The sequence below is a fragment of the Ranitomeya imitator genome, chromosome 1 (genome assembly GCF_032444005.1).
Source record: "Ranitomeya imitator isolate aRanImi1 chromosome 1, aRanImi1.pri, whole genome shotgun sequence".
NCBI lineage: Eukaryota > Metazoa > Chordata > Amphibia > Anura > Dendrobatidae > Ranitomeya > Ranitomeya imitator.
Window position 1 is genome coordinate 1,206,012,836 of NC_091282.1, and position 25,564 is coordinate 1,206,038,399.

The following is a 25,564-nucleotide window of genomic DNA, read 5'->3' on the forward strand; positions in this document are numbered from 1 at the left end:
GCTGCACTGACTATTCTGCTGGTGCAGTCACTGTGTACATATATTACATTACTGATCCTGAGTTACATCCTGTATTATACTCCAGAGCTGCACTCACTATTCTGCTGGTGCAGTCACTGTGTACATATATTACATTACTGATCCTGAGTTACATCCTGTATTATACTCCAGAGCTGCACTCACTATTCTGCTGGAGGAGTCACTGTGTACATACATTACTGATCCTGAGTTACATCCTGTATTATACTCCAGAGCTGCACTCACTATTCTGCTGGTGCGGTCACTGTGTATATATAACAGGAGTTATTGTGGGATACATCCTGTATTATACTCCAGAGCTGCACTCACTATTCTGCTGGTGCAGTCACTGTGTATATATAACAGGAGTTATTGTGGGATACATCCTGTATTGTACGCTTTTATCACCACCTTTTACATAGGAGTGGATGATCCCGGGCACAAACACTGCAGCACAAATTGCACAATATACTTTATTACAAAGTTATACTCCATTTTACATATGTAAACATTTACACAGGATGGCGCTTCTCAATTCCAACCTCAACTAAACAGTCTTAATGAGGATGGCGCCAGGCAGCTGCTGTAAAGGCCCGGGTTAATGATTTCTCCTGCGATTGCTGATGAGCGTCCCGGGTGAATCCAGCTGCTGGAGATCCGTCTGGGACCACAGGACGGCTGCGCACACCTTGCCCACCGCTGCATGAGGCGCGGTCTGCTACATCAACCATCTGTCACCGCTTGGTCCTCAAGGTTTATTTCATCGGCTGTTTAAGGTCAAACAATCCGGTGCCTCCTTTTACGACTTTCCCGGTCACCAGACAGGCGGATGGTGACTGGAGATCGTCCTTCGCACCTGGTAAAAGACAACAATCCTTGTATTAGAGGCAGCGACTATATAAAGAGACCATATCATGTGCAGGGGCCTTACACAGGACTGCCACATTTACAAGCCCCACCTTCCTCTCTGCACTCAGTTAATGTCAATTCTGCTTTGAAACAAAGACTGAGGAATATAGGACAGACTGGTTGCTAGGGACTTGTTTGGTTGTTAGGCAACACATCCATAGTGACCGGCTACAAATGTGACTTGCACTATCATGAGAAGTGGCCCACCATCCTTAGTTTGCCTTTCAAGGCCAAAATGGTATTTAACCGAGGGTAACAAGGAGGGGTTTGTAGATTTGGCTGTCCTTTGTAAGACCACCACTCACCTTGATATTGCAAGAGACACATTTGCAACTGGTTTCTATGGATGTATTACCTAACAACAACAGTCAGACCTGTCCTGGTTGCTATGGATGTATTACCTAACAACCACAGTCAGACCTGTCCTGGTTGTTATGGATGTATTACCTAACAACCAAAGTCAGACATGTCCTGGTTGCTATGGATGTATTACCTAACAACAACAGTCAGACCTGTCCTGGTTGCTATGGATGCATTACCTAACAACAACAGTCAGACCTGTCCTGGTTACTATGAATGCATTACCTAACAACCACAGTCAGACCTGTCCTGGTTGCTATGGATGTATTACCTAACAACCACAGTCAGACCTGTCCTGGTTGCTATGGATGTATTACCTAACAACCACAGTCAGACATGTACTGGTTGTTATGGATGTATTACCTAACAACAACAGTCAGACCTGTCCTGGTTGCTATGGATGCATTACCTAACAACCACAGTCAGACCTGTCCTGGTTGCTATGGATATATTACCTAACAACCACAGTCAGACCTGTCCTGGTTGCTATGGATGTATTACCTAACAACCACAGTCAGACCTGTCCTGGTTGCTATGAATGCATTACCTAACAACCACAGTCAGACCTGTCCTGGTTGCTATGGATGCATTACCTAACAACCACAGTCAGACCTGTCCTGGTTGCTATGGATGTATTACCTAACAACCACAGTCAGACCTGTCCTGGTTGCTATGGATGCATTACCTAACAACCACAGTCAGACATGTACTGGTTGTTATGGATGTATTACCTAACAACCACAGTCAGACCTGTCCTGGTTGCTACGGATGTATTACCTAACAACAACAGTCAGACCTGTCCTGGTTGCTATGAATGCATTACCTAACAACCACAGTCAGACCTGTCCTGGTTGCTATGAATGCATTACCTAACAACCACAGTCAGACCTGTCCTGGTTGCTATGAATGCATTACCTAACAACAACAGTCAGACCTGTCCTGGTTGCTATGAATGCATTACCTAACAACCACAGTCAGACCTGTCCTGGTTGCTATGAATGCATTACCTAACAACCACAGTCAGACCTGTCCTGGTTGCTATGAATGCATTACCTAACAACAACAGTCAGACCTGTCCTGGTTGCTATGAATGCATTACCTAACAACCACAGTCAGACCTGTCCTGGTTGCTATGAATGCATTACCTAACAACCACAGTCAGACCTGTCCTGGTTGTTATGGATGTATTACCTAACAACCACAGTTAGACCTGTTCTGGTTACTATGGATGCATTACCTAACAACCACAGTCAGACATGTCCCTAGCAACGAGTCTGTCACAAATTACTCAGTTACCATCCACGTTCGACCAGTGGTATTGGCCGCCATATTTAAGCCCCTTTTACAGAACATCTCCATCTGCGAACACAGGGATTCACAGCAGCTGGAGCGCGGCCGCTTGCTGACCCGACCCCCGTAACATGTGATGACTCAGGGATATGAGGGGGAGAGGCATTAGGAACGTTATTCAAGGATGAGAGGAAATGGCCGCTTTCCCCAGGAAATACCATCAGGATATCACATTTTTACTCACAGGCGTCTGTGACGGAAACGACTGGTGGAGAAGGGTAAAAAAAAAACCCCAAGCAACCGGGCCAGAAACAGAGTGCGGTCAGTCCATGCCATCTGCCTTTACTAACAAGTGACAGCGGCTGGTGGAGACCCCATAAGGTTACAGAGCGGGGTCACGGAGTCCTGAGGAGCAGAAAAGTCACCGAGGATCTGCTGATTCCATTACTGTCCAGATCTCCTCTGGTATAACATCACCACAAACATGGCGCCCCCGCTGGAAGCTTCATGGCAGAACAGCTGCATGCAGCCTTACATCACCAAGCACAATGCCGAGCATTTACATGAGTTGTAGTTGAGCTGCAATATCCGGTGCAGTGCTGCATCAGAGAAAGACCAGACTCTGTACGTCCTCTGTAGATAAGTCATGTCCTTAGAAGGAACCATTGTGCTTATGAACATCTGGATTCCAAGTGCTGAGAGTATCTGAATGTAAGGACCTGGTAAAACTGTTAGCTACGTAAAGGAAGCAAAAAGTAAGGACATGAACTAATTATAACATGGGACATCCATTTGCCCCTTTAAAGGGAGTTTTCCTAACTCAAAGTGACTTCATATCACTACGACCAATGGAAGTTCAACCACTGAGACCTTCACGGATCCGGAGAATGAAGGGTCCGCAGCGCTGAATGCTGAGTGCTCTTGGTCACTCAGCAGTGCAGCCCAATTCAAGTGACCGGGGCTGGCTGCAGTTCTCAGGATTTATAGGGGTCTCCAGAGGTCCCCCATTGATCATGCTGTGATATTGCGGGGACTAGAACATATTATTCGAGCACCCGAGCATGCTCAGATAACACCTTATCCGAGCATGTCCGCTCATCTAGTTAGCAAGAAGGAAAACCCCTTTAAGGGCTTCTCGTAAAACCAGATCTCTACTTCAGTAAAATCTGCATCTGCCCTCCTCCTAGATGATCTGCATCCTTCCCGTGAGAAGTCTTCCCGCGGTGTGACGGCTACGTGGTATTGTCCTACATTCCTGCAAGGCGGAATATCAGAGGACACCATCCATCATTTCGAGTCTCCCCGTCACACCCACGGACCATAAACATTAAATAAATCTGCAAATATGACACCCGACTACTACAATCCGGTGACTGAGGAAGCTCATCATATTCCACGGAGTTCATTTTATTAGGTGGTAACTTTCCGCTACTTCTCGGAGTCATCATTGGATGGTGGGACTTGTAGTCCATATCACAAGGACATAATTGGCCCATAAATGGACAGAAGTGATAATAACCAGCACTGTGGATGGAAGATGGGGGTTATCCCCTACAACGTCCCCTTTGTGCCTCTACTGGAGAACTTACCACTCACGGTAGCATCCTTCAAGAACTTGTAACTGGTTTCAAAGGTCATTTGCTGGAAAGGGGAAGAGCTGGACAGCATCCCGAAACGGTTAAGGGGCCGATAAGTTCCCTCAAAGCACATGTAGTCGGCTACCAGGGAGAGGTGTCGAGGGTCAACTTCAATACCTGTAGAAACCAAGGCGATAGGTATGTAACATGAGTGCTGGAGAAGCAGTCCATGGATTTACATACAATTCCTAAGCACCGTTGCCTATACAATACTATGAGTATCCATGGTAACAGACTACAAACAAGACTTGTGTAGTCAGATCCTGATTCTATCCTTTTTTTTCCCCCTTTTAACTAAAGTTGCAAATTTATGTTTCTAGGAAGAGGACAGATGGAATGTGACAGACTACAAGGGTCTGTTTGTAGTCTGTTACCAGGGAAATACTTAGGTCTGCATCAGAGCTGCAGACACAAAACGGTAAGAGTGAAAAATGCCTAGTGTCATGGGTACAATTTCATGGTTCATGGGGGCTTAAATTTTCATGACATTAGGCACAGGAAGATGCTGTCGTACATGATCGGGACATCTAACACCCAACCGATCTCCTCTTATACCTAATATTTGGTGGTACTTACCATATACAGCAAATACATCCTTAATTTCCTTCTGCACCGCCCTCACTGCAGCCTCTATGCCGTAGGTGTTGGCCATCGCGTGGATATCATTCGTATATAGGCGTCTCAGATTCAGGATCTGTGAAGAGGGGAGCAGTCAGTAGATGGATAATTTTTGGACATGCGATGCCCAGAGAATAAACAGGTCATAGAAGAGTAAGTTACAGACAAGTGGTGGAAGGGTTATTTCAATAAGCCTTATTGGGCCATGCGGATGTCATAGATTTGCCAGAGACCCTCCTCTTATAATCCTCCAAAATGGCTCACTGCCCTGGCTAGACAGTACCATGAAGGTTGGAAGAACTACTCCTTGAATGGATGGGTCAGCACACAGATCCGTCTGTCATCTCAAAGCAGATATATTCAGAAGGGAGGGGTTGTCTTAATGGGAAGATTCCTTAAAAGTGGGTCTGGCTCATAAAAAACCCAACTTGAACCTCAATAGCCTCAGAGGGTATATGGAGCATTGCTTTTGGGCCAAGTTTCTGGAGGCCGATCTGGACGTGTGAAAGCGGCCTCAGTTAGACTGGAAACATCTCTGCCATGAGCAGAGGACGCCTTCTCGGACGTGTAACTTACCTCTGAATATTTAAACATCTCCTGGAGGTTGATGCCCTCCGTGTTCAGCATCTGCTCCTTCTCCCCGCTTTGGTTTGTGCTTTCGTTCAGGAGACAGCGAGTTATTCCTTTGGTCTCGTGGATAACCATATTTCTCGCCAGGGATGAAATGAGAGAGGAGACATCGAAGTGAATCTTCATGAGCGGCAGCTTCAACGTGATCTGCAGAGAAGTTGGCATGTTAGAGCACAATGTACAGAGGGAACGACGGTAACGCAGCGCAGCGGGTGACACTCAGGGCAGGAAATAATGTGAGGACTAAATTGGAGAACAAGAAGGCGCCCTCTGGCCAGGAAGAGGGAGAAGGTAGCCCCCTCCTGCCAGGAAGGGGGAGAACAGGAAGGCAGCGCCCTCTGGCCAGGAAGAGGGAGAACGGGAAAGCAGCGTCCTCCCGCCAGGTAGGGGGAGAACAGGAAGGCAGCGCCCTCCCGCCAGGTAGGGGAAGAACAGGAAGGCAGCGCCCTCCCGCCAGGTAGGGGGAGAACAGGAAGGCAGCGCCCTCCTGCCAGGTAGGGGGAGAACAGGAAGGCAGCGCCCTCCTGCCAGGTAGGGGGAGAACAGGAAGGCAGCGCCCTCCTGCCAGGTAGGGGGAGAACAGGAAGGCAGCGCCCTCCTGCCAGGTAGGGGGAGAACAGGAAGGCAGAACCCTATCTCCAGGTAGGAGCAGAACGGGATGGCAGCCTCTATAAGAGCCGGATTGACCCTTAATGTGTCCTTGTACCACATTTACTTTACATTTCTGCTAGGGACCACCTAATCACTTGTGCTCAGATATAGAGCCAATGGTAATCTTGGTTTGCAGTCGCATTAGTAGAGGACGACGGTTCCTGTTGCAGCGAGCTGCCTCCCTAGCACAGACTGGTCTGATGCGATTTATGTGAGCAATAGACCCCATGGGTGCTGGATGCGACACTGAAGCCAGTCAGGAATATACTGGTTTACTGTCACTTCTTGCAAACAAGAACAGTCGATAGCTCCTAAACCTGAGGACACACAGAAAATGCTCAGTGCACCTTGCTATTTACTTGTTTTGTATTTGTCTAAGCCCACCCACCACCCCACATTCAGCCCTGGTAAAGCCGAAACTGTCAATCAAGGCAGACGAGAGCAGAGATAAATGCAATACAAGTAGATGAGAAGGTGCGCTGAACTGCGCTGTCCTCCGATGCATGGCTTGAACTGTCAATTTCGTGCTGACAAATGGTGGGCAACGAATGCTCACCTGACCATCCACAGTGTAACATGGCCTGCAGACCTGCCCACTAGTGATGAGCGAGCATGCTCGGGTGCTAAGAGGGTGATTTCGGCGTGCTCTAATAATATGGTCGAGTCCTCGCGGCTGCATGTCTTGGTGCTGTTCAACAGCTCAAACACTTGCAGGGATTGTCTAACAAATAAGCAACCCCTGCAAGTGTTGCTGCTGTCGAACAGCCTCGAGCCATGCAGCCGCGAGGACTCAAACTTATTAGAGCACGCTAAAATCACACTCTTAGCACCCGAGCATGCTCAGATAACACCTTATCCCAGCACGCTCGCTCATCACTACTGTCCACATGTCATCCTCCAGTACATCACCGGTGTTCGTGTAGGAATGTCCTTACCATGGGAGAATGCAGAACTAGACACACCCTGCTGATCTCAGCAGGTTCCTATTCTGCAGCCGGGGTGGGGTACAACATATCACCATTACGGTCTTGTAAAAAAAAAAAACGCACGGTGACATCCATTACACGCTCTCTGCCATTTCTACCTCCCATCGATGTTAACAGAGAGCAGCGGCCGTGCTCCGGGCTCAGGGAACTATTTTGGGTTCAAGAAAAACAAGATTGGTCTTCCAGATAAATGGGGGTCCGAGAGATGTCCATCATCTCCAAACATGTTACAGATGTTACTCTGTACCATAGATGTTACTTTGTACCAGAAGTTCCACTTTCTGCCTTTTTGGAACATCCATAGGAAATCTTTCTAGATAAACGAGTCCATGAAATTCCTAGAGAGATGGGGCACTTGCCTAAAGTTCTGTGAACATGGAGGTACAGGTCAAATGTTTAGATGGTGAGGATTCAAGTACACAATCCTCCGGTAATGGATTACTAAACCAAAACGGTTGGGTTTGGTTCTGCTCAGCAGATCCTCGTAGACGTGATTTTAGAGGTGCACGGACTTACAGTGATCATACGAGTCCATGCGCCTCTCTGCTGGCATCTCAGAGGAGCAAAGTGCTAAGTTGACCCACTGATCAAAGCCTCTGACATGTCACTACGACGTCTCAGTTTTCTGACACTAGAGGAACCCCAGCGGCCGCACACACATTATCCCAAGAGCCCGGACACATCTTACCTGACACCATAAGCTTCTTTCCAAGTCATAAGAGTAGTCTTCTACGTTGGCATCGAGGCTCAGGACGCCATTTACCCGGTTCTCCTCCAGCACTTCCTTGGCTAGGTTTTCATCGTTACGTTTCTTACTGGCGGAGCTTGAAGGTGGAGGAGGACTGGGATCGTCCTCAATTGCGGGCAGTGAGTTGCCATCATCATCCTCATCTTCGCCATCTTTCTTTTCCGGAACGTTTTCCTCATCCTGATCTTCTTCATTCTCACCAACCTCCTCTTCTCCACTTTCATAATCAACCTAACCAGAGAAATTACCATAAATGTCTCATAAACCACCATGGCTGACGTTACGGACCACTTAACCTGCGCCATTCGGAAGTGTATATTTACCTCCTCTTCTTGCTTTTTTTTCAGCCTCGTGTCTGTGGCATCGGCGTCCCCCTCATCGGCTTCTGCATCCACAATGTCTTGGTCTTCAGCCTCAGCTTCTTGCTCCTAAAACATAAAAAAAAAACCACATAAGGACACGTTATCCGATGTCCCGTCAGGTCAGGTAGGATGGACTATAAGTCTCCTCAACGAGGCTGCAGACGCCTATGGGAACTGGGGATTTCATGGCTCTCATTTCTCATCACTTTTTATGACAACAATTACGGAATTTTTTTGGATTCTTTTCACTCCATCTATTAGTTTATTTTTGCACATTATTTTCCATAGAATATTTAAAAATAAATGAATTGTATACTTTATAAATTAAATATCTATCTATCTATCTATCTATCTATCTATCTATCTATCTATCTATATATATATATATATATATATATATATATATATATATATATATACACACACACACACACACATACACATACATACATACACACACATATACATACATTTTTTTCATTGCTCAGTTAGCCGCCACTTGGGTGCTTGATCGTGATCGCTCATAACGCAATACTTTTACATTTCAGAGTATTAGGCAGCGTAACACCGACGAACATCACATTACATCCAGTCTCTTAACTGGGTAGGAAATAACCTCTTATGTCAGCAAAGGGTTAAAAAAATAATATGCAGGATGTTTACAGCCACCACTAGAGGGAGCTCACTGCTTACACATTGGACTCAATAACAGTGTGCTCCCTCTAGTGGTGGCCGTAAACAAGCGGCATGTTTTAAATCGATGTCTAGGCAGGTTATTTGCAGTTTTGCCTTAGAAAATGGATTTGTGGCCAATATAATGATATAATAAAAAGTAAACCAGCATCAAGTTTTGGAATTCATAGAAAATAATGCTAAAATTTGGATATTCATTGTAAAATGAATCGGCACTGTCAGTTCATTATATGATGGAGGTCAATAAACTGAGCGCCAGCCGGATCCAAACTTGGCATCGAATAAATCACAGAGTGAACATGTACTTTGTATTCTGTCAGGGCAGCTTTAGATAAGAGGCTGGAGATAAGCGGTGGAGGTTTATGTAACAGCCGTCCGTCTCTGACCTGGCTCACCAGTATCCAACCAGTACCGTCAATATCAGATCAATAGGAGTCCAACTCTCGGCAGCCAGCTCCACTGTTTACCAGGCACGGACTCTGACTATCATTAGCAGCACTTTGCCCCCTTCCCTACACACAGCATACAATGCCCAGTGGTGGTACAGGAACTGAGCCCGCCCTACACAGCACACACCAACGGGAAACCGCCAAAATTAGAGATAACTGATCCCGGCATTATACCCCTGAGTGGTCAACAGTGACTGTGGCATCTCGCCAATGGCAGCAGACTGCGCGGCCACTGTGCGTCACATCGTGGATGTCCATACAGTTGAAAGCAATGATGCAGGAGAGAAGACATCAGCTCCCTCCTCCATCATTCTGCCTCAGCATCTGAGATTTGACGTCTTAGTACAGTGGACGCAACGACATCACTGCATGGCGGCCGCTGGCACTTCAGACCACACGCCGAGGAGACCGGTGCAGAGTGGAACCGAGAAGATGTTTTTTTTTTATTTTTATCAATGATAACATTATGGGGCGTATTATACTATATGAACTGCAAATGGGAGTGCATTATACTATATGGATTGAAAAGGAATCGCAATATTCTATACGGAGGGCGATGGAGGCGAGTTATACTATATGAAGGGCAATGGAGGAGCATTACATTATATGCAGCACTAATGGCTGTGCATTATACTATATGGAAGGCAATGGGAGCGCATTATACTATAAGGCGGACTATGGGCTGTACATTATACTTTATATAAGGTAATGGGGGTGTATTATACTATATGGAAGACTATGGGGTGAGCATTATACTATATGGAGGACTATAGGGGGCAAATTATACTATATGAAGTGCAATAGGGAGTGTATTATAATATATGGAGGACTATGGGGGCACATTATACTATATGAAGTGCAATGGAGTTGCATTATACTATATGGAGGACTATGGGGGTGCATTATACTATATAGAGGGCAATGGGGTTGCATTATACTATATGGAGGACTATGGGGGTGCATTATACTACATGGAGGGCAATGGGGTTGCATTATACTATATGGAGGACTATGTGGTTGCATTATACTATATGGAGGGCAATGGGGTTGCATTATACTATATGGGGGACTATGGGGGTGCATTATACTATATGGAGGACTATGGTGTTGCATTATACTATATGGAGGTCTATGGAGATGCATTATACTATATGGAGGGCAATAGGGTTGCATTATACTATATGGAGGACTATGTGGGAGCATTATACTATATGGAGGGCAATGAGGGCGCATTATACTATATGGAGGGCAAATGGGGCACATTATACTATATGAAAGACTATGTGAGGGTGCATTATACTGCATATGGGCTATGTGAGGGGCCATTATACTATTTGCAGGACTATGTGGGCGCCATTATACCTTTTGCACGGCTATGTCGGGGCCTTTATATTGTTTGCAGGGCTAAATGGAAGTCATTATACGGTCTGCAGGGCTATGTGGAGGTCTATTTAATGGTTTGCAGGGCTTTGGGGGGGGGGGCATTATATTGCTTGGAGAGCTAGTGGGGCCATTATACTGTATGCAAGCAATTATATCGTGTGAAGGTTTGTCTGGGGCCTATTCTATCACACTGTGTGGACAGATGTGTGGGGGCCATTATGCTGTTTGGAGGTCTAGTGGGACCACCATACAGTATGAAGAGTAGTATTGTGGCCATTATATTGTATGGAAGATCGTGTTGGGGCCATTATGCTGTATGGAGGACAGTGTTGGGGTCACAGTTTGGGCTTCACACTGTGTTGAGGGTCACCATACTTTGTCAGGGGGGAAAAGTAGAGTCATCAAGCTGTGTGTGGAGGATTTCACTGTGGGGTATCAAATGGTGTTTTGGGGGCCCTTTTTTTTGTATAATTTTTCATGGGGCAATGAGAGGGGAATCTAGGGGCTTCAATTTGAGGGAAATGACTTTGTAAGAGCTGCAAAGTTGTGAGACATGCTCTTTTGCAACCCCAACGAATATTATTTTTTTTGCTTGTTTGTTGTATGTTTTTTTTTTTTTTTTTAGGGGGGATGGCGCCCCAATTAGAACTTCTGCTATGGGGTATCATGGTTTCCATGTACGTCCCACGCAAAGTGAATGCCACAAAACTGAAACCCATTATCCCCCATCAAAAAAATAAATAAATAATAATAATAGACTTGCTGCTTTTATTCATTCCACCCCACAAAAAGTTTTAATAGTGTGTAAACATATTCCATATAGGAGGTAGGATTAGGGGCTGGGAGCTTTTAAGAAATGTGATATTTCTGTCATAACCTGATGTGGCCTCAAAAATCTACTATTTTTTTTTTTTGTTTACAGCAACATTTCAGTTTCCGTTCCCTTAGACGCAGCGTGTAAATGCTGGATACAGTTGCTCTCCGGATGGTGACGGTCACGTAATTTACCTAAGGCTTCCCTGGTCGTGTACTCTACTGAGCAGGAGCCGATGGCGTCCAGCCCATGCACAGACATGAGATCTGGCGTGTTGTGCGCATGTGTTGAACAGCTCCACCATCTGGTGCTGGGATAGGGAAGCAGATCATTTGGCGTTCTTGCTGCAGATACACACGTCCACGCCGCTGCTCACCTGGGTTGCTGCCGTCTCCCCACCTTCATCCATATCTTTCCGAGATGCCTTTCTGCTGGTTACATCCCTATTGGAGGCAAATTTTGTGCTTCTTCTTTTAATGGCCTCTAACATAAATCGGAAAAACCTGAAAATACGGAAGATAAAATTGTCAGATTCGACATGTACTAATGAAGTTACAGATCTCCCCATTACTTGTAGTGCTTATTAACGGACCATCTACCGAGGCAACACGTTTGTATATACATAGAGCACACACACACAAACACATACATATACAGTACATACACAGAGCATACATACATAGCACATACACATGTATAAACAGAGCACATGCACACAGACATATACAGAGCACATACATACATGTATATACACAGAGCACATACATACACACATATACAGAGCACATACATACACACATGTATATACACAGAGAACATACATACACACATATACAGAGCACATACATACATGTATATACACAGAGCACATACATACACACATATACAGAGCACATACATACACACATGTATATACAGAGAACATACATACACATACATAGAGCACATACACACATGTATATACACAGAGCACATACATACACAGTGCACATACACAGAGCACATACATGTATATACACAGAGAACATACATACACATATATAGAGCACATACACACATATATATACACAGAGCACATACATACACAGTGCACATACACAGAGCACATACATGTATATACACAGAGAACATACATACACATACATAGAGCACATACACACATGTATATACACAGAGCACATACATACACACATATGGAGCACATACACACATGTATATACACAGATCACATACATACACAGTGCACATACATGTATATACACAGAGCACATACATACACACATGTATATACACAGAGCACATACATACACACATATGGAGCACATACACACATGTATATACACAGAGCACATACATACACACACATATAGAGCACATACACACATGTATATACACAGAACACATACAAACATATATATACATACACACACACACACATGTATATACATACACACACACACACACACACACACACCGTCACATCCACTTAATCCATATACCAGAGTATAGCAAAGAAGCAATGCAATGGCGTTTTTAAAGGGGTTGTTTTGCAGATATAGTTTTGCTATGCCCCCTAGTGGTTGCAGCAGGGACATTAAAACAATGCTCACATCGCTCCTGTTCTTCCAATGTTCTCTAGCTGCTGCAAAACTACAACTCCCAGCATGCCTCCAGCTGCACTGCTATGACTTGTAGTTTTGCACTTAGGTGACGTGATACAAATTTCTGCCTGGGAGAAAGGAAGCTGCTAGGGTCACACGACCCGCCACACAGAAGTCTATGTTCACACAGCATTTGCAATGCAGGTTGGTCAAGGTGACCTTAATGATGTGGGAAATGGGTCCTGTAAGTCAAGGTGCAGCCGTCCTCAGACATACGCACTTTCCCTCCATGAAGTGCAGAATTCCTTCGGGTCTCAGGCATTTCTCCTGCCGGTAATGGTCGTAGGGGAGGAAATGGAATTTGATCTTGTAGATGTTAAATTTCCGGGATCTGTCTTCAATGCGGAAGGTTTCTTCTACATCCAGCTTGTGCATGACCTAGAATAGGAGAATTATCTGCATTAATGCCGCCACTAGGGCACGCTAAGGAGAAAAATAGTCTGGCCGAGATCATATCTGCCTAGGTTTGCACTACATGGCAGCTTTATACACGTGGAGAAGAGATTTCTGTATTAAAAGTGCAAGTTCACAACCCAAATATTACATTTATAAAGTCCCTAACAATATATTAAATACCATGAAATTAAATTTGCAACTTGTTCCTAATTTCCATCTTTTCATACATGGACACGTAATCAATGCTGGATGTGATGTCTGTATCCAGGATGCGGCTGTATTAACTAGCTCCCATGTAACAGCACAGCTTCTTTCCTGCAACGATTTCTGCGGGGAAGTTTCACATTTCTATTCACGCCCCTAAAGTTCCAATTGGCTCATAGTTCAGAGGGAACTTTTCCTTTGTCTGTGACCCTATTTAAAGCGTCTATATGTGCTAATAAACCAGAAATCCTGCATACACCATACAAGACTGCGATCTGATTTCCCAAGAGTTCGCTAAACAAATCTTATTAATTTGGAGCTCAAAAGGCATAGAAGAGTGTGTATTTCGCTCACAGATTTTGGTGCCGAAAGCAGAGACCAGACGCGCATTATAGCATCTGGATCTCAAGTGAGAATAGGCCTTCCAGTAAAAGTGAATTCTAAAGCTGCAGCATAAGGCATCCTGGGGTATCACCGTTTCTATTTAAAGACACATCACAGGAAATTCAAATACAGCCCTTGTCCAGCACAAAGTGAAACATGAAATAAACAGTCCATACAATAGTGCGGATTCGCCAACTTGGCTTAGAGTTCAACTCCTTCGTCCTTTTCCAAAACCACACAATCCAGGATGTCTGCAACCTCCATACTCAGAACCATGTGTCAGAAAAAAAAAGGTCCCATTTTACACTGTGAACCACACCCAGGGGTGGTGATTTGGAGAGCAACCGTCCCGCCCTAGCTGTTCGGCTGCTCCAAATTACAGCTGGCCATAACATGGCCGATTAACCCTTCTTAGTATTATGCGTACTAGAGCATTAACCCAGGCTTATATCACAGAGGACATGCACCTCTGTGATACATATCTCCCAGCCACTGTGTCCGGTAACCACCTTACAATAGATACAGAAACCCAATGGAAAGACAGCAAAAAGAAGAGTGTTCAGATAATGTGAAGGCAAGAATGCAATAATAGATTGTAAGAGAATGTTGAAAACGCGGAGATCCTCCCCCCAGGGGGGTCAGGTCTGTATTGTTAATTGGAGCAAGCATGGTTAAGACAAAGGTCGAAGCAGAGTAGTGAAAGAATGTTGACTGAAGAAGTAATTAGTGAGAAGTATGGAAAAACCACTTGGAGTGTTGTGTGAATGTTTTCACAATGGACTGGACGGACTTACAACAGTCAGAACCATAAGTACCTATTCCCTATAATGGACCAGGACCGTGGACATTTATTGTATGTGGAGTACAGAATACAGGATGGAGAGATAATTGTGTTAATTGTGAGGTACCCAGATCTGAGCCCAATGTTCCGATTGCTCCTATAATGCGTATAGTGCCATGAGGAGACTACATTCCACATTCTCCACATTTGTCTCAGAAGAAGGTAGTCTTCTTAGGAACCTGCCTGTCACAATGCACGGAAGGTCACAATTCAGAAGCTCAAATTAACCCAAAACATGGTCTACAGCAGAGACCTGTGGCTTATTAATCAGTCAGTCTGGACCTTGTCATTGTGGGTGCACCCTCTTGTGTCAGAGACATTTCGGAGGTTTAAGCATCAAAAAAGCCCTCACAAATGGTTCTTGATAAAGTTAAACTTTACATGATATTTATGGTGGTTTCAATCCAACCTAGACACATTACAATGTGCCCTTCTCATACCCTCTTGTCACTGGATTTAAAAAGGGAGGAGAGATGAGAAACGTGTCCTATTTTTACAGATTTTGAGATTTTTGTAGATGGATCCAGATACTAAGATGTTGGTCGATTCTACATTGGATATGCTGTGGTTATGACAACATGAGGTAAAAAAAAGCCTAACCAATACCTTCTAACCTGTTGGCACCGACGAAGGCACTCACTGAGGCATGTAGAGCGGCAAAGAGTAAGATGGCCAAACGTGTAGACCGTAGATCTTGACTGATAGCACATGAGAAACCGATAAAAGCTGCAGATTTTAAGAGCCCTGGTGGAGGCTCTCCTGTTACTGAATAAGCTCGGTGTGGTGAAGATAAAGCTCCAACCTGAGCAGACACTGACGAAGCCAGAGGAAATGGTCATCCAGACACATCTACCAGGGAAGCAGTGAAGAGGCCTAGAGTCAAGAGTCTAGTACCAATGTAGACCATGACCTCAGTGACACCGGTCACTCAAGAGATTCTTGAATCTCTACAGAAGCAGGAGTGGGAGACGCAGGGAGCCCAGACGACTGAGGTAGGTCTTTGGAACATGGGTGGTAAGTATTGACTCTCTATTCAGTGATGGCCCAGATAATTCATGGACTTATGCATGTGATTTGGTGGACATGGTATGGGTGGGGTCAGGGTATATTAACAAGGTGGCCAGAAACACCCAAGTCTTGTTTGACGTGTGAACAACACAACATAGGAAAAACTGTAAAAACCCTGCAGAAACGCACCCCTCATCCGCTCTACCGTTAGAGATTGCAGATTGACTATATACAGCTACCTCGAGAAGGGGGATATGACTTCGTGCTCGTTTATGTTGATCTCTTTCTCGGTTGGCCTGAGGCATATTTGGTACAGAATACTACAACGCTACTGCTCAACAACTTATGAGGGAGGTGGTATGTAGATGTGGGGTCCTGGAAGTGATTGAAAGTGATACGCGTTCACATTTTACAGGAGTGGTCATGAGGGAGATTTTGTGTCTCTGGGAATTATCAGGCTTTCGACACCCATAACCATCCACAAAGTATTTGGAAGGTGGAAAGGCTGAGTGGGATTTTCAAGTTAAAAATACAGAAGGAAAAGAAGGAAACCAGCAAGTAAGGGACTGAATGCTTGCTTTTAGCTCTTTTCTCAATAAGGTAGATATCCAAGAAGTATCGTTTCTCCTTGTGGACATTGACATGCTAAGCATGCCGAGATGAGGAGACAAAGCTGCAATGCTCCTCTTGGAAATATGCTAATTATGCAACAGGTCTCCATCTGAGATACTTTTTGGTTAAGCACCTAGAACAGGATTAAACTTTCCTCAGTCACTTCAGGTGCACCATGACAGCCTGGCCAACGATGCAAAAGCTGTACATAACGTAGTAATAAGCAGGCCTAAATAGGTGTATCCTTCTATTCCAGACTCTGAATCTTGTAACCCCTATGTCATAGTGATCAAGTGTGATGGGAGGGGAAGTTTCACATTTTCATTCACACCCCTAAAGTTCCTATTGGCTCATAGTTCAGAGGGAAATTTTCCTCTATCTGTGTCCCCATTTAAAGTGCCTATATGTGCTAATGTGAAGGAACAAATTAAGAAAGATTCTCCATTTTGTGCTTTTCGACTCCATTTTGCTGTTTTAAAGATAAATTTTGTTACTAGGCTAAAGTTCACAGTTGTTATGAGACCTTGGTTGTTGCAATCTGTACAGGACATGAGACTGAGGGTGTATTGTTCTACGAGACTTTGACGTACAGACTGTTCCTGCATTCTTATAGGTTAAGAACAGTGAGCGTGTTCTTATGCTGATTGGTTGAAGTATAATTTCTATGATTATAAAAAGTGATACACAATAAACGGGGGCCAGAGATCTGCTCGATCCCCCATACAGAGACACTCGTCTCCGTCTGGTCATTTTCAGGTTCCGGCAATGCCCTGCAGATTAATTTGGAAATTACTGAGTCAACCGTGAAGGATCAATTTAGATCCTCCCTCAACACTAACAAGCCTGAAGTCCTGAGTACACCACACAAGGCTGTGCTGTATTGATTTCCAGAGCACTCGTAATAGAAATCTTATTAAATTTGGAGTTCAAAAGACACAGTGTGATGCATCAGCAAAAAAAAGAAGAAGAAGAAGCATAGAGTCTAGTTCATGTAAATTAATTATCCCCCTCAACTCCTCCTTGGTCAGGCCTCATCTGGAATACCGGGTCCAGTTCTAGACATCACATTTTACAAAAAGACACTGAAAAACTGGATCAAGTTCAGAGAAGACCTATCAGGATGGTGAGCGGACTGCACAGTATGTCCTACGAAGAATGGTTAAACGATCTGGGAATGTTTACATACAAAAAAGTAGGTTAAAAGGAAACTTAATAGCTGATCCCACGTTTACCAGCACATTTGTTGGGGGGATTGTGCTGCCAAGAGAATATGGCTCCCGTGCCGTAGGTTGCCAAACTCACCCTAGACCAAAGGGAATTAAATACCAGCTCTCCCAGACCACCAAGGAAGAGGACCATCTCTCCCAGACCACCAAGGAAGAGGACATTAGCTTAGCCTTTCAAACACTTATTCTGTTGACAACCTTCCACCAATTCCACGACAGTCCATAAACACTCGGAACTTGATTTCATTTATTTCTTAAAAGCTGGTGGAGCTTGTAAAGATGTCATTTCCACTTTACAGATCACAGTAATTGCTGCTCATAGGCTTATATGGCATCGGAGCTATAGGCAAAATCTCTCTTACGATCTTTATGGTTTTCCCAAAGTGTCCATAAAAATGTTTGCTGTATAATATTTGAAGGTGGTAAGGGGGAGAAAGAAAAAAAAAAAAAAAAAGAACTCCCCACCGAAACAGTCCTAATTAGTCTGCATCTTTTTTATTTTATATCTTCCTTCCATCGTCGATTTATTGTCCAAAAAATATGGAACTTGCACTGTGGAACAGTGATATATTTGCCCTCATCTCATAGATGACGCCTCTATCAACTCGTTATCTGTTTATTGCTCGCATTACTCAGAAACCACAGTTTTTTATTAGAGTTCTGATTTCCTAAGGAAAACTGGGGGAGAGGGCGAGAAGAGAGCAAAACGCATTTCAGGTGTTATTGGAGGACAAGTATATTGATCCCTGAGCGCGATGTACTCCGATAATCTATTTTTGCAGTTGAGGATTTGGAATACATTGAACAGTATTCAAAACGACAACTCCTCTCGCAAAAATCGAGCCCTCAACAAAAAAAATAAAATAAAATAAAAATATTATGGTTCTTTGAAGAAGGGGAGGAAAAAACAAAAGTGCAAAATTTAAAAATGGGGAGGGCTTAAAAGTGGCAGCCACTTTTGACATGAAACAAATTTTTTTTTTTACAATTTTTACACATCCTTAGTTGTTGCATTTAGTTAAGTTTTAGTCTGCATACTTCATTCATTCCAGTCTGACCCACGTTTCTTGTGGGAGTGTCTCTCCCTGTAAAATAGGCTTGATCTAAGGTCTGCATGTATCCAGGGTTATGCTGTTTTCATGCATCAGCACAGCTTCTATCCTGTACTGATTTTCTCTCAATGTGCTTCACTCCTTTTCTGTAGCCCATTTTCTCTGCCCACCCCGAGACTGCACATGCTTTCTCCTTTTGAAAAAAAAAAAAAAACAGCAGGGATCTGCTGCTCTCTCTAACTTCGAGAGATGGAAGGTGGGAGAAGAAAAGGATAAGTAATATTTAATTTATTCGCTAAATAAAGCATTTACAGACTCTCTGCAGCTGTAAAATGGCAGACAAATTGCAATGAAAACAGTAAAGCAGCTTAGAAAATTATTAAAAAATACAACAAATCTTTGTGAATGTGAACATAGCTTTTAAAATACTTTTGAGAGCAAACCCAGCTTTTACTTCTAACAGATAGTGGTGGCACTAGGTCGAGATGCCTTTAAGTGCGCTCCTCCATTCATTTATATGGATTACATGAGCAATAAATGCTTCTTTCCCTCTAACAGGAGATGGAATTACTGCAATCAGGAAAATAATAAGCAAGTGAGATAATGATCACAAAACAAATAAGTAGAAGCGCCAGGACGATGACGACACCATAATGCCGCCATATTAAAGGGGCAGGACCACTAATGCCATTCACATCTGGGACACAAGTATAAAAAAAAATGCTTGAATGGGTATAAATAACTAAGGAGTAAAAATGACCCGACATTATAATTTTCCAGGTCAGTTTGTTTATGGCGATACCAATCTTATATGTTTATTTTAGCGCCTACCAGCAGCGACCAATTTCTTTTTTTTTTTTTTTTCCTTTTTCATTTTTTCCTCCCTTTTTTTTTTTTTTTAATTCAGTGGTGAAAAACATTAAAAAATTTGATAAAATTGATTGCGTCTCCATTTTCTGAGGCCTGTAACTTTTTCAGTTTTCAGTCGACAGAGCTGTGTGATGACTATTTTTTTTGCGGGGAGAGATGACGCTTTTATTGACCCAATTTTAGGATGGATGTGACGTTTTGATCGCTTGTTACAGTATTTTTGCGGTATTACAGCGTCCCAAAAAAAAAAAAAAAACAGCAATTTTGGCGTTTGTGAATTTTTTTCGTTTATGGAGTTTACTGATCGTGTAAATTATTTTTATATCTTGATAGATCGGACTTTTTCTCGATGAGCGATTCCACAGATGTGTATTTTTTGTAATTTTTTTTTTTTTTTTTACTATCTTTACTTTTAGTGGGAAAACGTGGGCAGAAATAACCCGCTTACCTCTGCCACACACACGCGAGTCAGCTGCTTCTTCAGTTTTTTCACTTTCCGCATAGCTTTCTTAGTGGGGAGGACGGGCACGCTCATCATGGGAGTTTTAATATTGGAGCTCGCAGTCAGCAAAATTTCCCTAAGTCTGAAAAATTTAAAAAATAAAATAAAATACACGTGCGTAAAAGAAACAACAGTTTTCCCATTAGGACCCAGGCGCTTCAAGGGTTAGTTCACACATAGCTTTTATTTATACAAATGAAAAATGCAGACATTTAGTATATTATGCATGCTTTTGATGTGTACTTTTTCTTTATTCCATTTATATGAATGGGTAAAAAAACCTTGGGTTGTTCAAAGAAAAAAAAAAAAAAAAACACCACGGCTGAAGACGCAAAGAAAAAAAAAAAAAAGTGTACCATGTGAACGAAAACACTTTACATTTACAATGCACAGTGTGTAATACTACATTTCCCCTGTAGTGGCCACTGCATGGGAAATGAGCAACCGAGTTGGTCGTGTTGCCTCACATCACCAAGCACAATGTCACATGTCGGATAGAGTGATGTAAAGCACACGATCACTGGACTCTGGAGCAGTGGACACGGGATCAGTTCCCATGACTGTACCTAGTCCATACAGACGCGGTTTGGTGTTGAAGGACATGAGTGACCACACAGAGCCCCATCCAACACCTATAATGGAGATTGTGGCCCCGGCCTCTCCCCCAACATCTGGGTCTGACCTAAAAAATGCTGAAAATTTCCCACAGACGCCTCTCTGTTATGTCTGAAGAGGGGGCCAACTCCATAATACAGACTATAGATGTAGAATAGGAGGTCCGAAAGGCTCCTGGAGGGGGAATGTAGAGGGGGAACATCTTTATGTAAATAAATATGGGGGCAACAACTAGAGATTAAGTAGATTCTCAGGAGGAGCAGTGATAACTTACCTGGGTATACCTAGGGTGACGTTCATCTCTCCTCTGCCGGCAAAGTGGAAGGTGTTCAGCGTCATCTGGGTGGAAGGTTCTCCGATGCTCTGAGCCGCAAGAAGGCCGACGGCATCCCCGGGCTCACACAGGGCTCTCTGCCACTTTAGCTGCAGCAAAGTCCTCAATCTGTATAAAAAAAATAATAAATTCCAATCATTTCTACAATAATACCTAAATCGGAAGACCACCTAAGACATTATGATGGGGGGGGGGGGGAAGAACAAACAAAAACAAAATTCAAAAACTGGCAAGCTGTAGATGCTTTTTTTTTTTTTTGCCCCCACAAATAGTGATAAGTATCCGTTTCACACATTTTCAAGTTCATTTTTTCTACATTTATATTTTAAAATTTGTTCCACTTTCTGTATTATTTTCTTTATCGCCTCTCATTGGGGGACACAGGAACCATGGGTGTATGCTGCTGCCACTAGGAGGCTGACACTATGCAAATAAAAAAGTTAGCTCCTCCTCTGCAGTATACACCCCACCGACTGGCATTATACTCTTCAGTTTAGCTTAGTGTCAGTAGGAGGTGGACACGGGTCTTTCATTAGACCCTTATCTACCTCTGTGCGTCGCTTCCTTTACAGGTTTCCCGGAGGGATACAGGGTGAACAGTCACACCTGTAGTCCCACAAGGCGGACTATGAGTACGGTGTGTACTGCCACCCCGTATCCTCATAGATCCCTCTCCAGGACCAAGAGCCTAGCACACAAGCGTGCTCAGAAGTCCGGTCCTGGCTCCGTCACCCACCCACTCGCCCACCAGAGCCTGTCGGTTGAGGAGACGAGGACGTCCATCAGCTCCCTGGACGTCTCAACCCTTTTTCAAGGTTAGTACGCGTGGAATTTTTAGGTGAGTATATTCTCCCTTCCCCTCCCATCCCAGACCTTTGATAGGGTTCTTGTTAGGGGCTCCCTGGCGACTCGCTTACCCGGTCATCGCCTGTCTTTCGGTGGCGCGGCTGGTATTTCCACATTTCTTCCCCTTTTCTGCAGGGGCCTTCTGCTCTCCAGCGCGGGGCCCCCCTTTTAGGCCACCGCGCTCTTTTCCCCTGTGGCCAGCATTTCTTCCACGACAGCTCTATGGCTGCCGTACGCTCCTTCCGCGGCGCATTACCGGCGCTGCGGTTTTTACTCTGGGCACATCCTTTGCGCGGCAGCCCTGCAGGCGGTCGCGCCGCTTCTCGCTGCGGCGCATTGCTCTGGCGCCGCAGGAGGTGGTTATCTGCGGCGCCCTTCTGTGACCTGCAGGCTGTCGCGCCGCTTCTCCCTGCGGCGCATTGCTCTGGCGCCGCGGGAGGGTGTTGTCTGCGGCGCCCTTCAGCGGCGCCAGCCTCCCTCACGCCGCATTGTTTCCGGCGCTCTATTTCGGCGCCGCGGCCTCTTTTTTTTTTCTCGGCCGCCGGTCCCTAATTTAGGCCCCGGCTTCGGCCGGGGCCTACTTCCGGTTGTCGGCTTTCTCCATTTCCGCTTCTGCCCGCCCGACATACTGCGCCCTGCCCACCGGCGCCTCTACGTCTGGCTCCGCCCCCCTTCCTCGTGGGACTCTCAGCTGGTGTGCGCCGCTTCACACAGCAAGCAGCCCTCGCAGCACCTCACGCAGCGCGCCACGCTCCTTCGCCCGCATCTTCTGTGGGCTCAGCATCGCAAGAATACAGCAACAAGTGGGACATCTTCCAGGACCGGGTCCGTGAGTAGCTGCACTGCAGACTGACACCCTTCTCTGCCCCACTGTCCCCTAACCCACTGGCATCTTCAGGGATCTCTCAAAATGTCTTCTAAAGGGGGCCGCTCTCGCCCCCCTACCTCTTCATCTTCTGCCTTAGTCACGTACTTTGCATGTTCGTCCTGTAACAGCAAACTTCCCTCAGGTCAGTCCTCTCCGCTGTGTCAGTCCTGCAGCAACCCGATTGTTCCCACCGCCCAGGATCCCCCGACTGTTCCGCCCGAGAGTGATCCCCCCATCCCAGGCTGGGCCGCCTCTCTGTCACAATCGGTGGCCGATTTAACACGGGTATCTCAAACCTTGGTGTCCGCGCTGGATCGGTTACCCCTGCAGACCCCTGCCGTGGCCAGCGGGTCGCAGGAACCGCCACCCGAGACCTCCTTGCCAAGCTACAAAAGGTCCAGACAGGAACGTCGGTCTGAGTCCTCTTCGCGTTCCATCTCGCCGCCCGGCCCTCCCCCGCGGTTGGTGTCGCACCGTTCCTCCTCCCCTGAGTCAGGCGAGGCTTTATCTGATGCGCCCTCAGAGGAGATTTCGGAGCTGGATCCTAGCCAAATCGCCACCATGAGTGAGTCGGTCCAGAACCTCATTCGGGCTATAAACCAAACCTGTGGCATTAAGGATCCCTCTACGGAACCCGCAGATCAGGCGGTTTCGTTTAGACGGGCCAAACCACCTTCAAAATTTTTTGCTCCTCATCCTGAATTCGAGGAAATCCTGGCCAGAGAGAGAGAGAATCCGACCAGACGTTTTCAGAGGGGAAAACGCCTGGGGGTGTTATATCCTTTTTCACCAGATCTTACCGCCAATTGGACGGTCTCTCCCTCGGTGGATCCCCCTGTTTCCAGGCTGTCCACCAACACGGTGCTTCCACTGTCCAGCGGAGCGTCTCTGAAGGATTCTAACGACAGAGTTATAGAATCCTTCGCGAAATCTGCCTTTGAAGCGGCTTCAGCAGCGCTATGCCCAGCCTTTGCTTCCACTTGGGCTTCAAAATCCATCTCAAAATGGGCCAAGGATCTACGGCGAGGTATCCTGGACGGGGCTCCTCCCGCGCAATTAGCGGAACTTGCCAACCAGATTTCCCACGCGGGTGAATACCTGGTTTCCGCCTCCCTGGATGTCGCCTCTTGTGCGGCTCAGGCTTCCAGCAATGCCGTTGCCATCCGCCGGACCGTTTGGCTCAAGGCCTGGCAGGCGGACTTGTCCTCCAAAAAGTCCCTCACTAGTCTGCCCTTCCAGGGCTCTCGTCTCTTTGGTTCCCAGCTGGACCAGATCATTAAGGACGCCACTGGGGGCACAAGTTCCCTTCTCCCCCAGGCTAAACCTCGTCGCCCTCCCCCTAGACGGCAGTTTCGCTCGTTTCGGCCTTTTCGTCGCTTCGCTGCATCAAACTCCTTTTCCCAGCAGCAACAGAGGCCACAGGCACGTCAAGAGAAGAAGGCGGTGTCCTTCAGGCCCACTCCGTCCTGGCGTCCTCGCTATTCCCAGGGTAGATCGTCCAGGCCCAGGACTGGAAGATCCACTTCCGCATGACTCTCGGCAAGACTCCAGCCCAACTCCCAGGTTGGGGGGCCGTCTTCTCCGTTTCAGGGACGTCTGGATTTCCGCAGTAGAGGATGCATGGGTCAGGGAAGTTGTATCCTCGGGATACAAAATAGAGTTCGCCTCCCGACCCAGGGATCGTTTCTTCCAATCTCGTCCTCCAAAAGATCCCGCTTTGTTTCCGGGCTTCTTCGCAGCCATCGCTTCTCTGCTAAAATCCGGGGTAATTGTTCCCGTCCCAGAAAAGGAACGGTACACGGGTTTCTACTCGAACCTCTTTGTGGTACCGAAAAAAGACGGCAAGGTTCGTCCCATTCTGGACCTCAAATTGCTGAACAGGAGGGTTCGCCTGAGACACTTCAGGATGGAATCCCTTCGTTCAGTAATTGCTTCCATGGAGGCTCAGGAATTTCTATGCTCTATAGATATCCAGGACGCCTACCTACATGTTCCAATATTTCCCGGACATCACCGTTTCCTGCGCTTTGCAGTGCAACAAAATCATTTTCAGTTCGTCGCCCTGCCGTTCGGTCTCGCAACCGCGCCAAGGGTGTTCACGAAAATCATGGCGGCGCTGATGGCCATTTTGAGGGTCAGAGGCTTGGTCCTGTTTCCATACCTCGACGACATCCTCATCAAGGCTCCGTCCTTTGCTCAGGCCCACGAAAGCTTGTCCATTGTTCTCGACACCTTATCCCGTTTCGGATGGCTGGTCAACCGGAAGAAGTCCTGCCTTATTCCTTCTCAGCGCATCATCTTTCTGGGCATGCTCTTCGACACTCGTCAGTCCAGAGTCTTCCTTCCCAAAGACAAGAGATCCACCCTTTGTCGGGACATACTCTTGCTCCAGGGTCCTCGGCCTCCCTCCCTCCGATCGGCCATGAAGGTTCTGGGGAGGATGGTAGCTACCTTGGAAGCGATTCCCTTCGCCCAATTCCATTCTCGACCCCTTCAGCAAGCCATTCTGTCTCAGTGGGACAGGTCGGTCTTCTCCCTGGATCGGCCGATCAGACTCTCCTTTCGGGTCAAGCGGTCTCTCAACTGGTGGCTGACGT

The 25,564-nt window shown here is 45.8% G+C and overlaps 1 protein-coding gene across 1 annotated transcript in view; it reads right to left on the bottom strand.

Moving 5' to 3' along the window:
* Positions 1-473: 473 nt before the first annotated feature.
* Positions 474-25,564, bottom strand: part of POLR1A (RNA polymerase I subunit A) — a 106,532-nt gene continuing 81,441 nt past the window's right edge. The window contains exons 25-34 of the mRNA XM_069744923.1: positions 21,194-21,361; positions 20,251-20,386; positions 13,430-13,587; positions 11,925-12,051; positions 8,171-8,275; positions 7,788-8,078; positions 5,409-5,609; positions 4,791-4,908; positions 4,167-4,331; positions 474-874 (exon numbers count right to left, since the gene is read on the bottom strand). Coding sequence (XP_069601024.1) covers positions 774-874; positions 4,167-4,331; positions 4,791-4,908; positions 5,409-5,609; positions 7,788-8,078; positions 8,171-8,275; positions 11,925-12,051; positions 13,430-13,587; positions 20,251-20,386; positions 21,194-21,361 — 1,570 coding nt within the window. The 3' untranslated portion in view covers positions 474-773. The remainder of the gene's footprint in view (positions 875-4,166; positions 4,332-4,790; positions 4,909-5,408; positions 5,610-7,787; positions 8,079-8,170; positions 8,276-11,924; positions 12,052-13,429; positions 13,588-20,250; positions 20,387-21,193; positions 21,362-25,564) is intronic.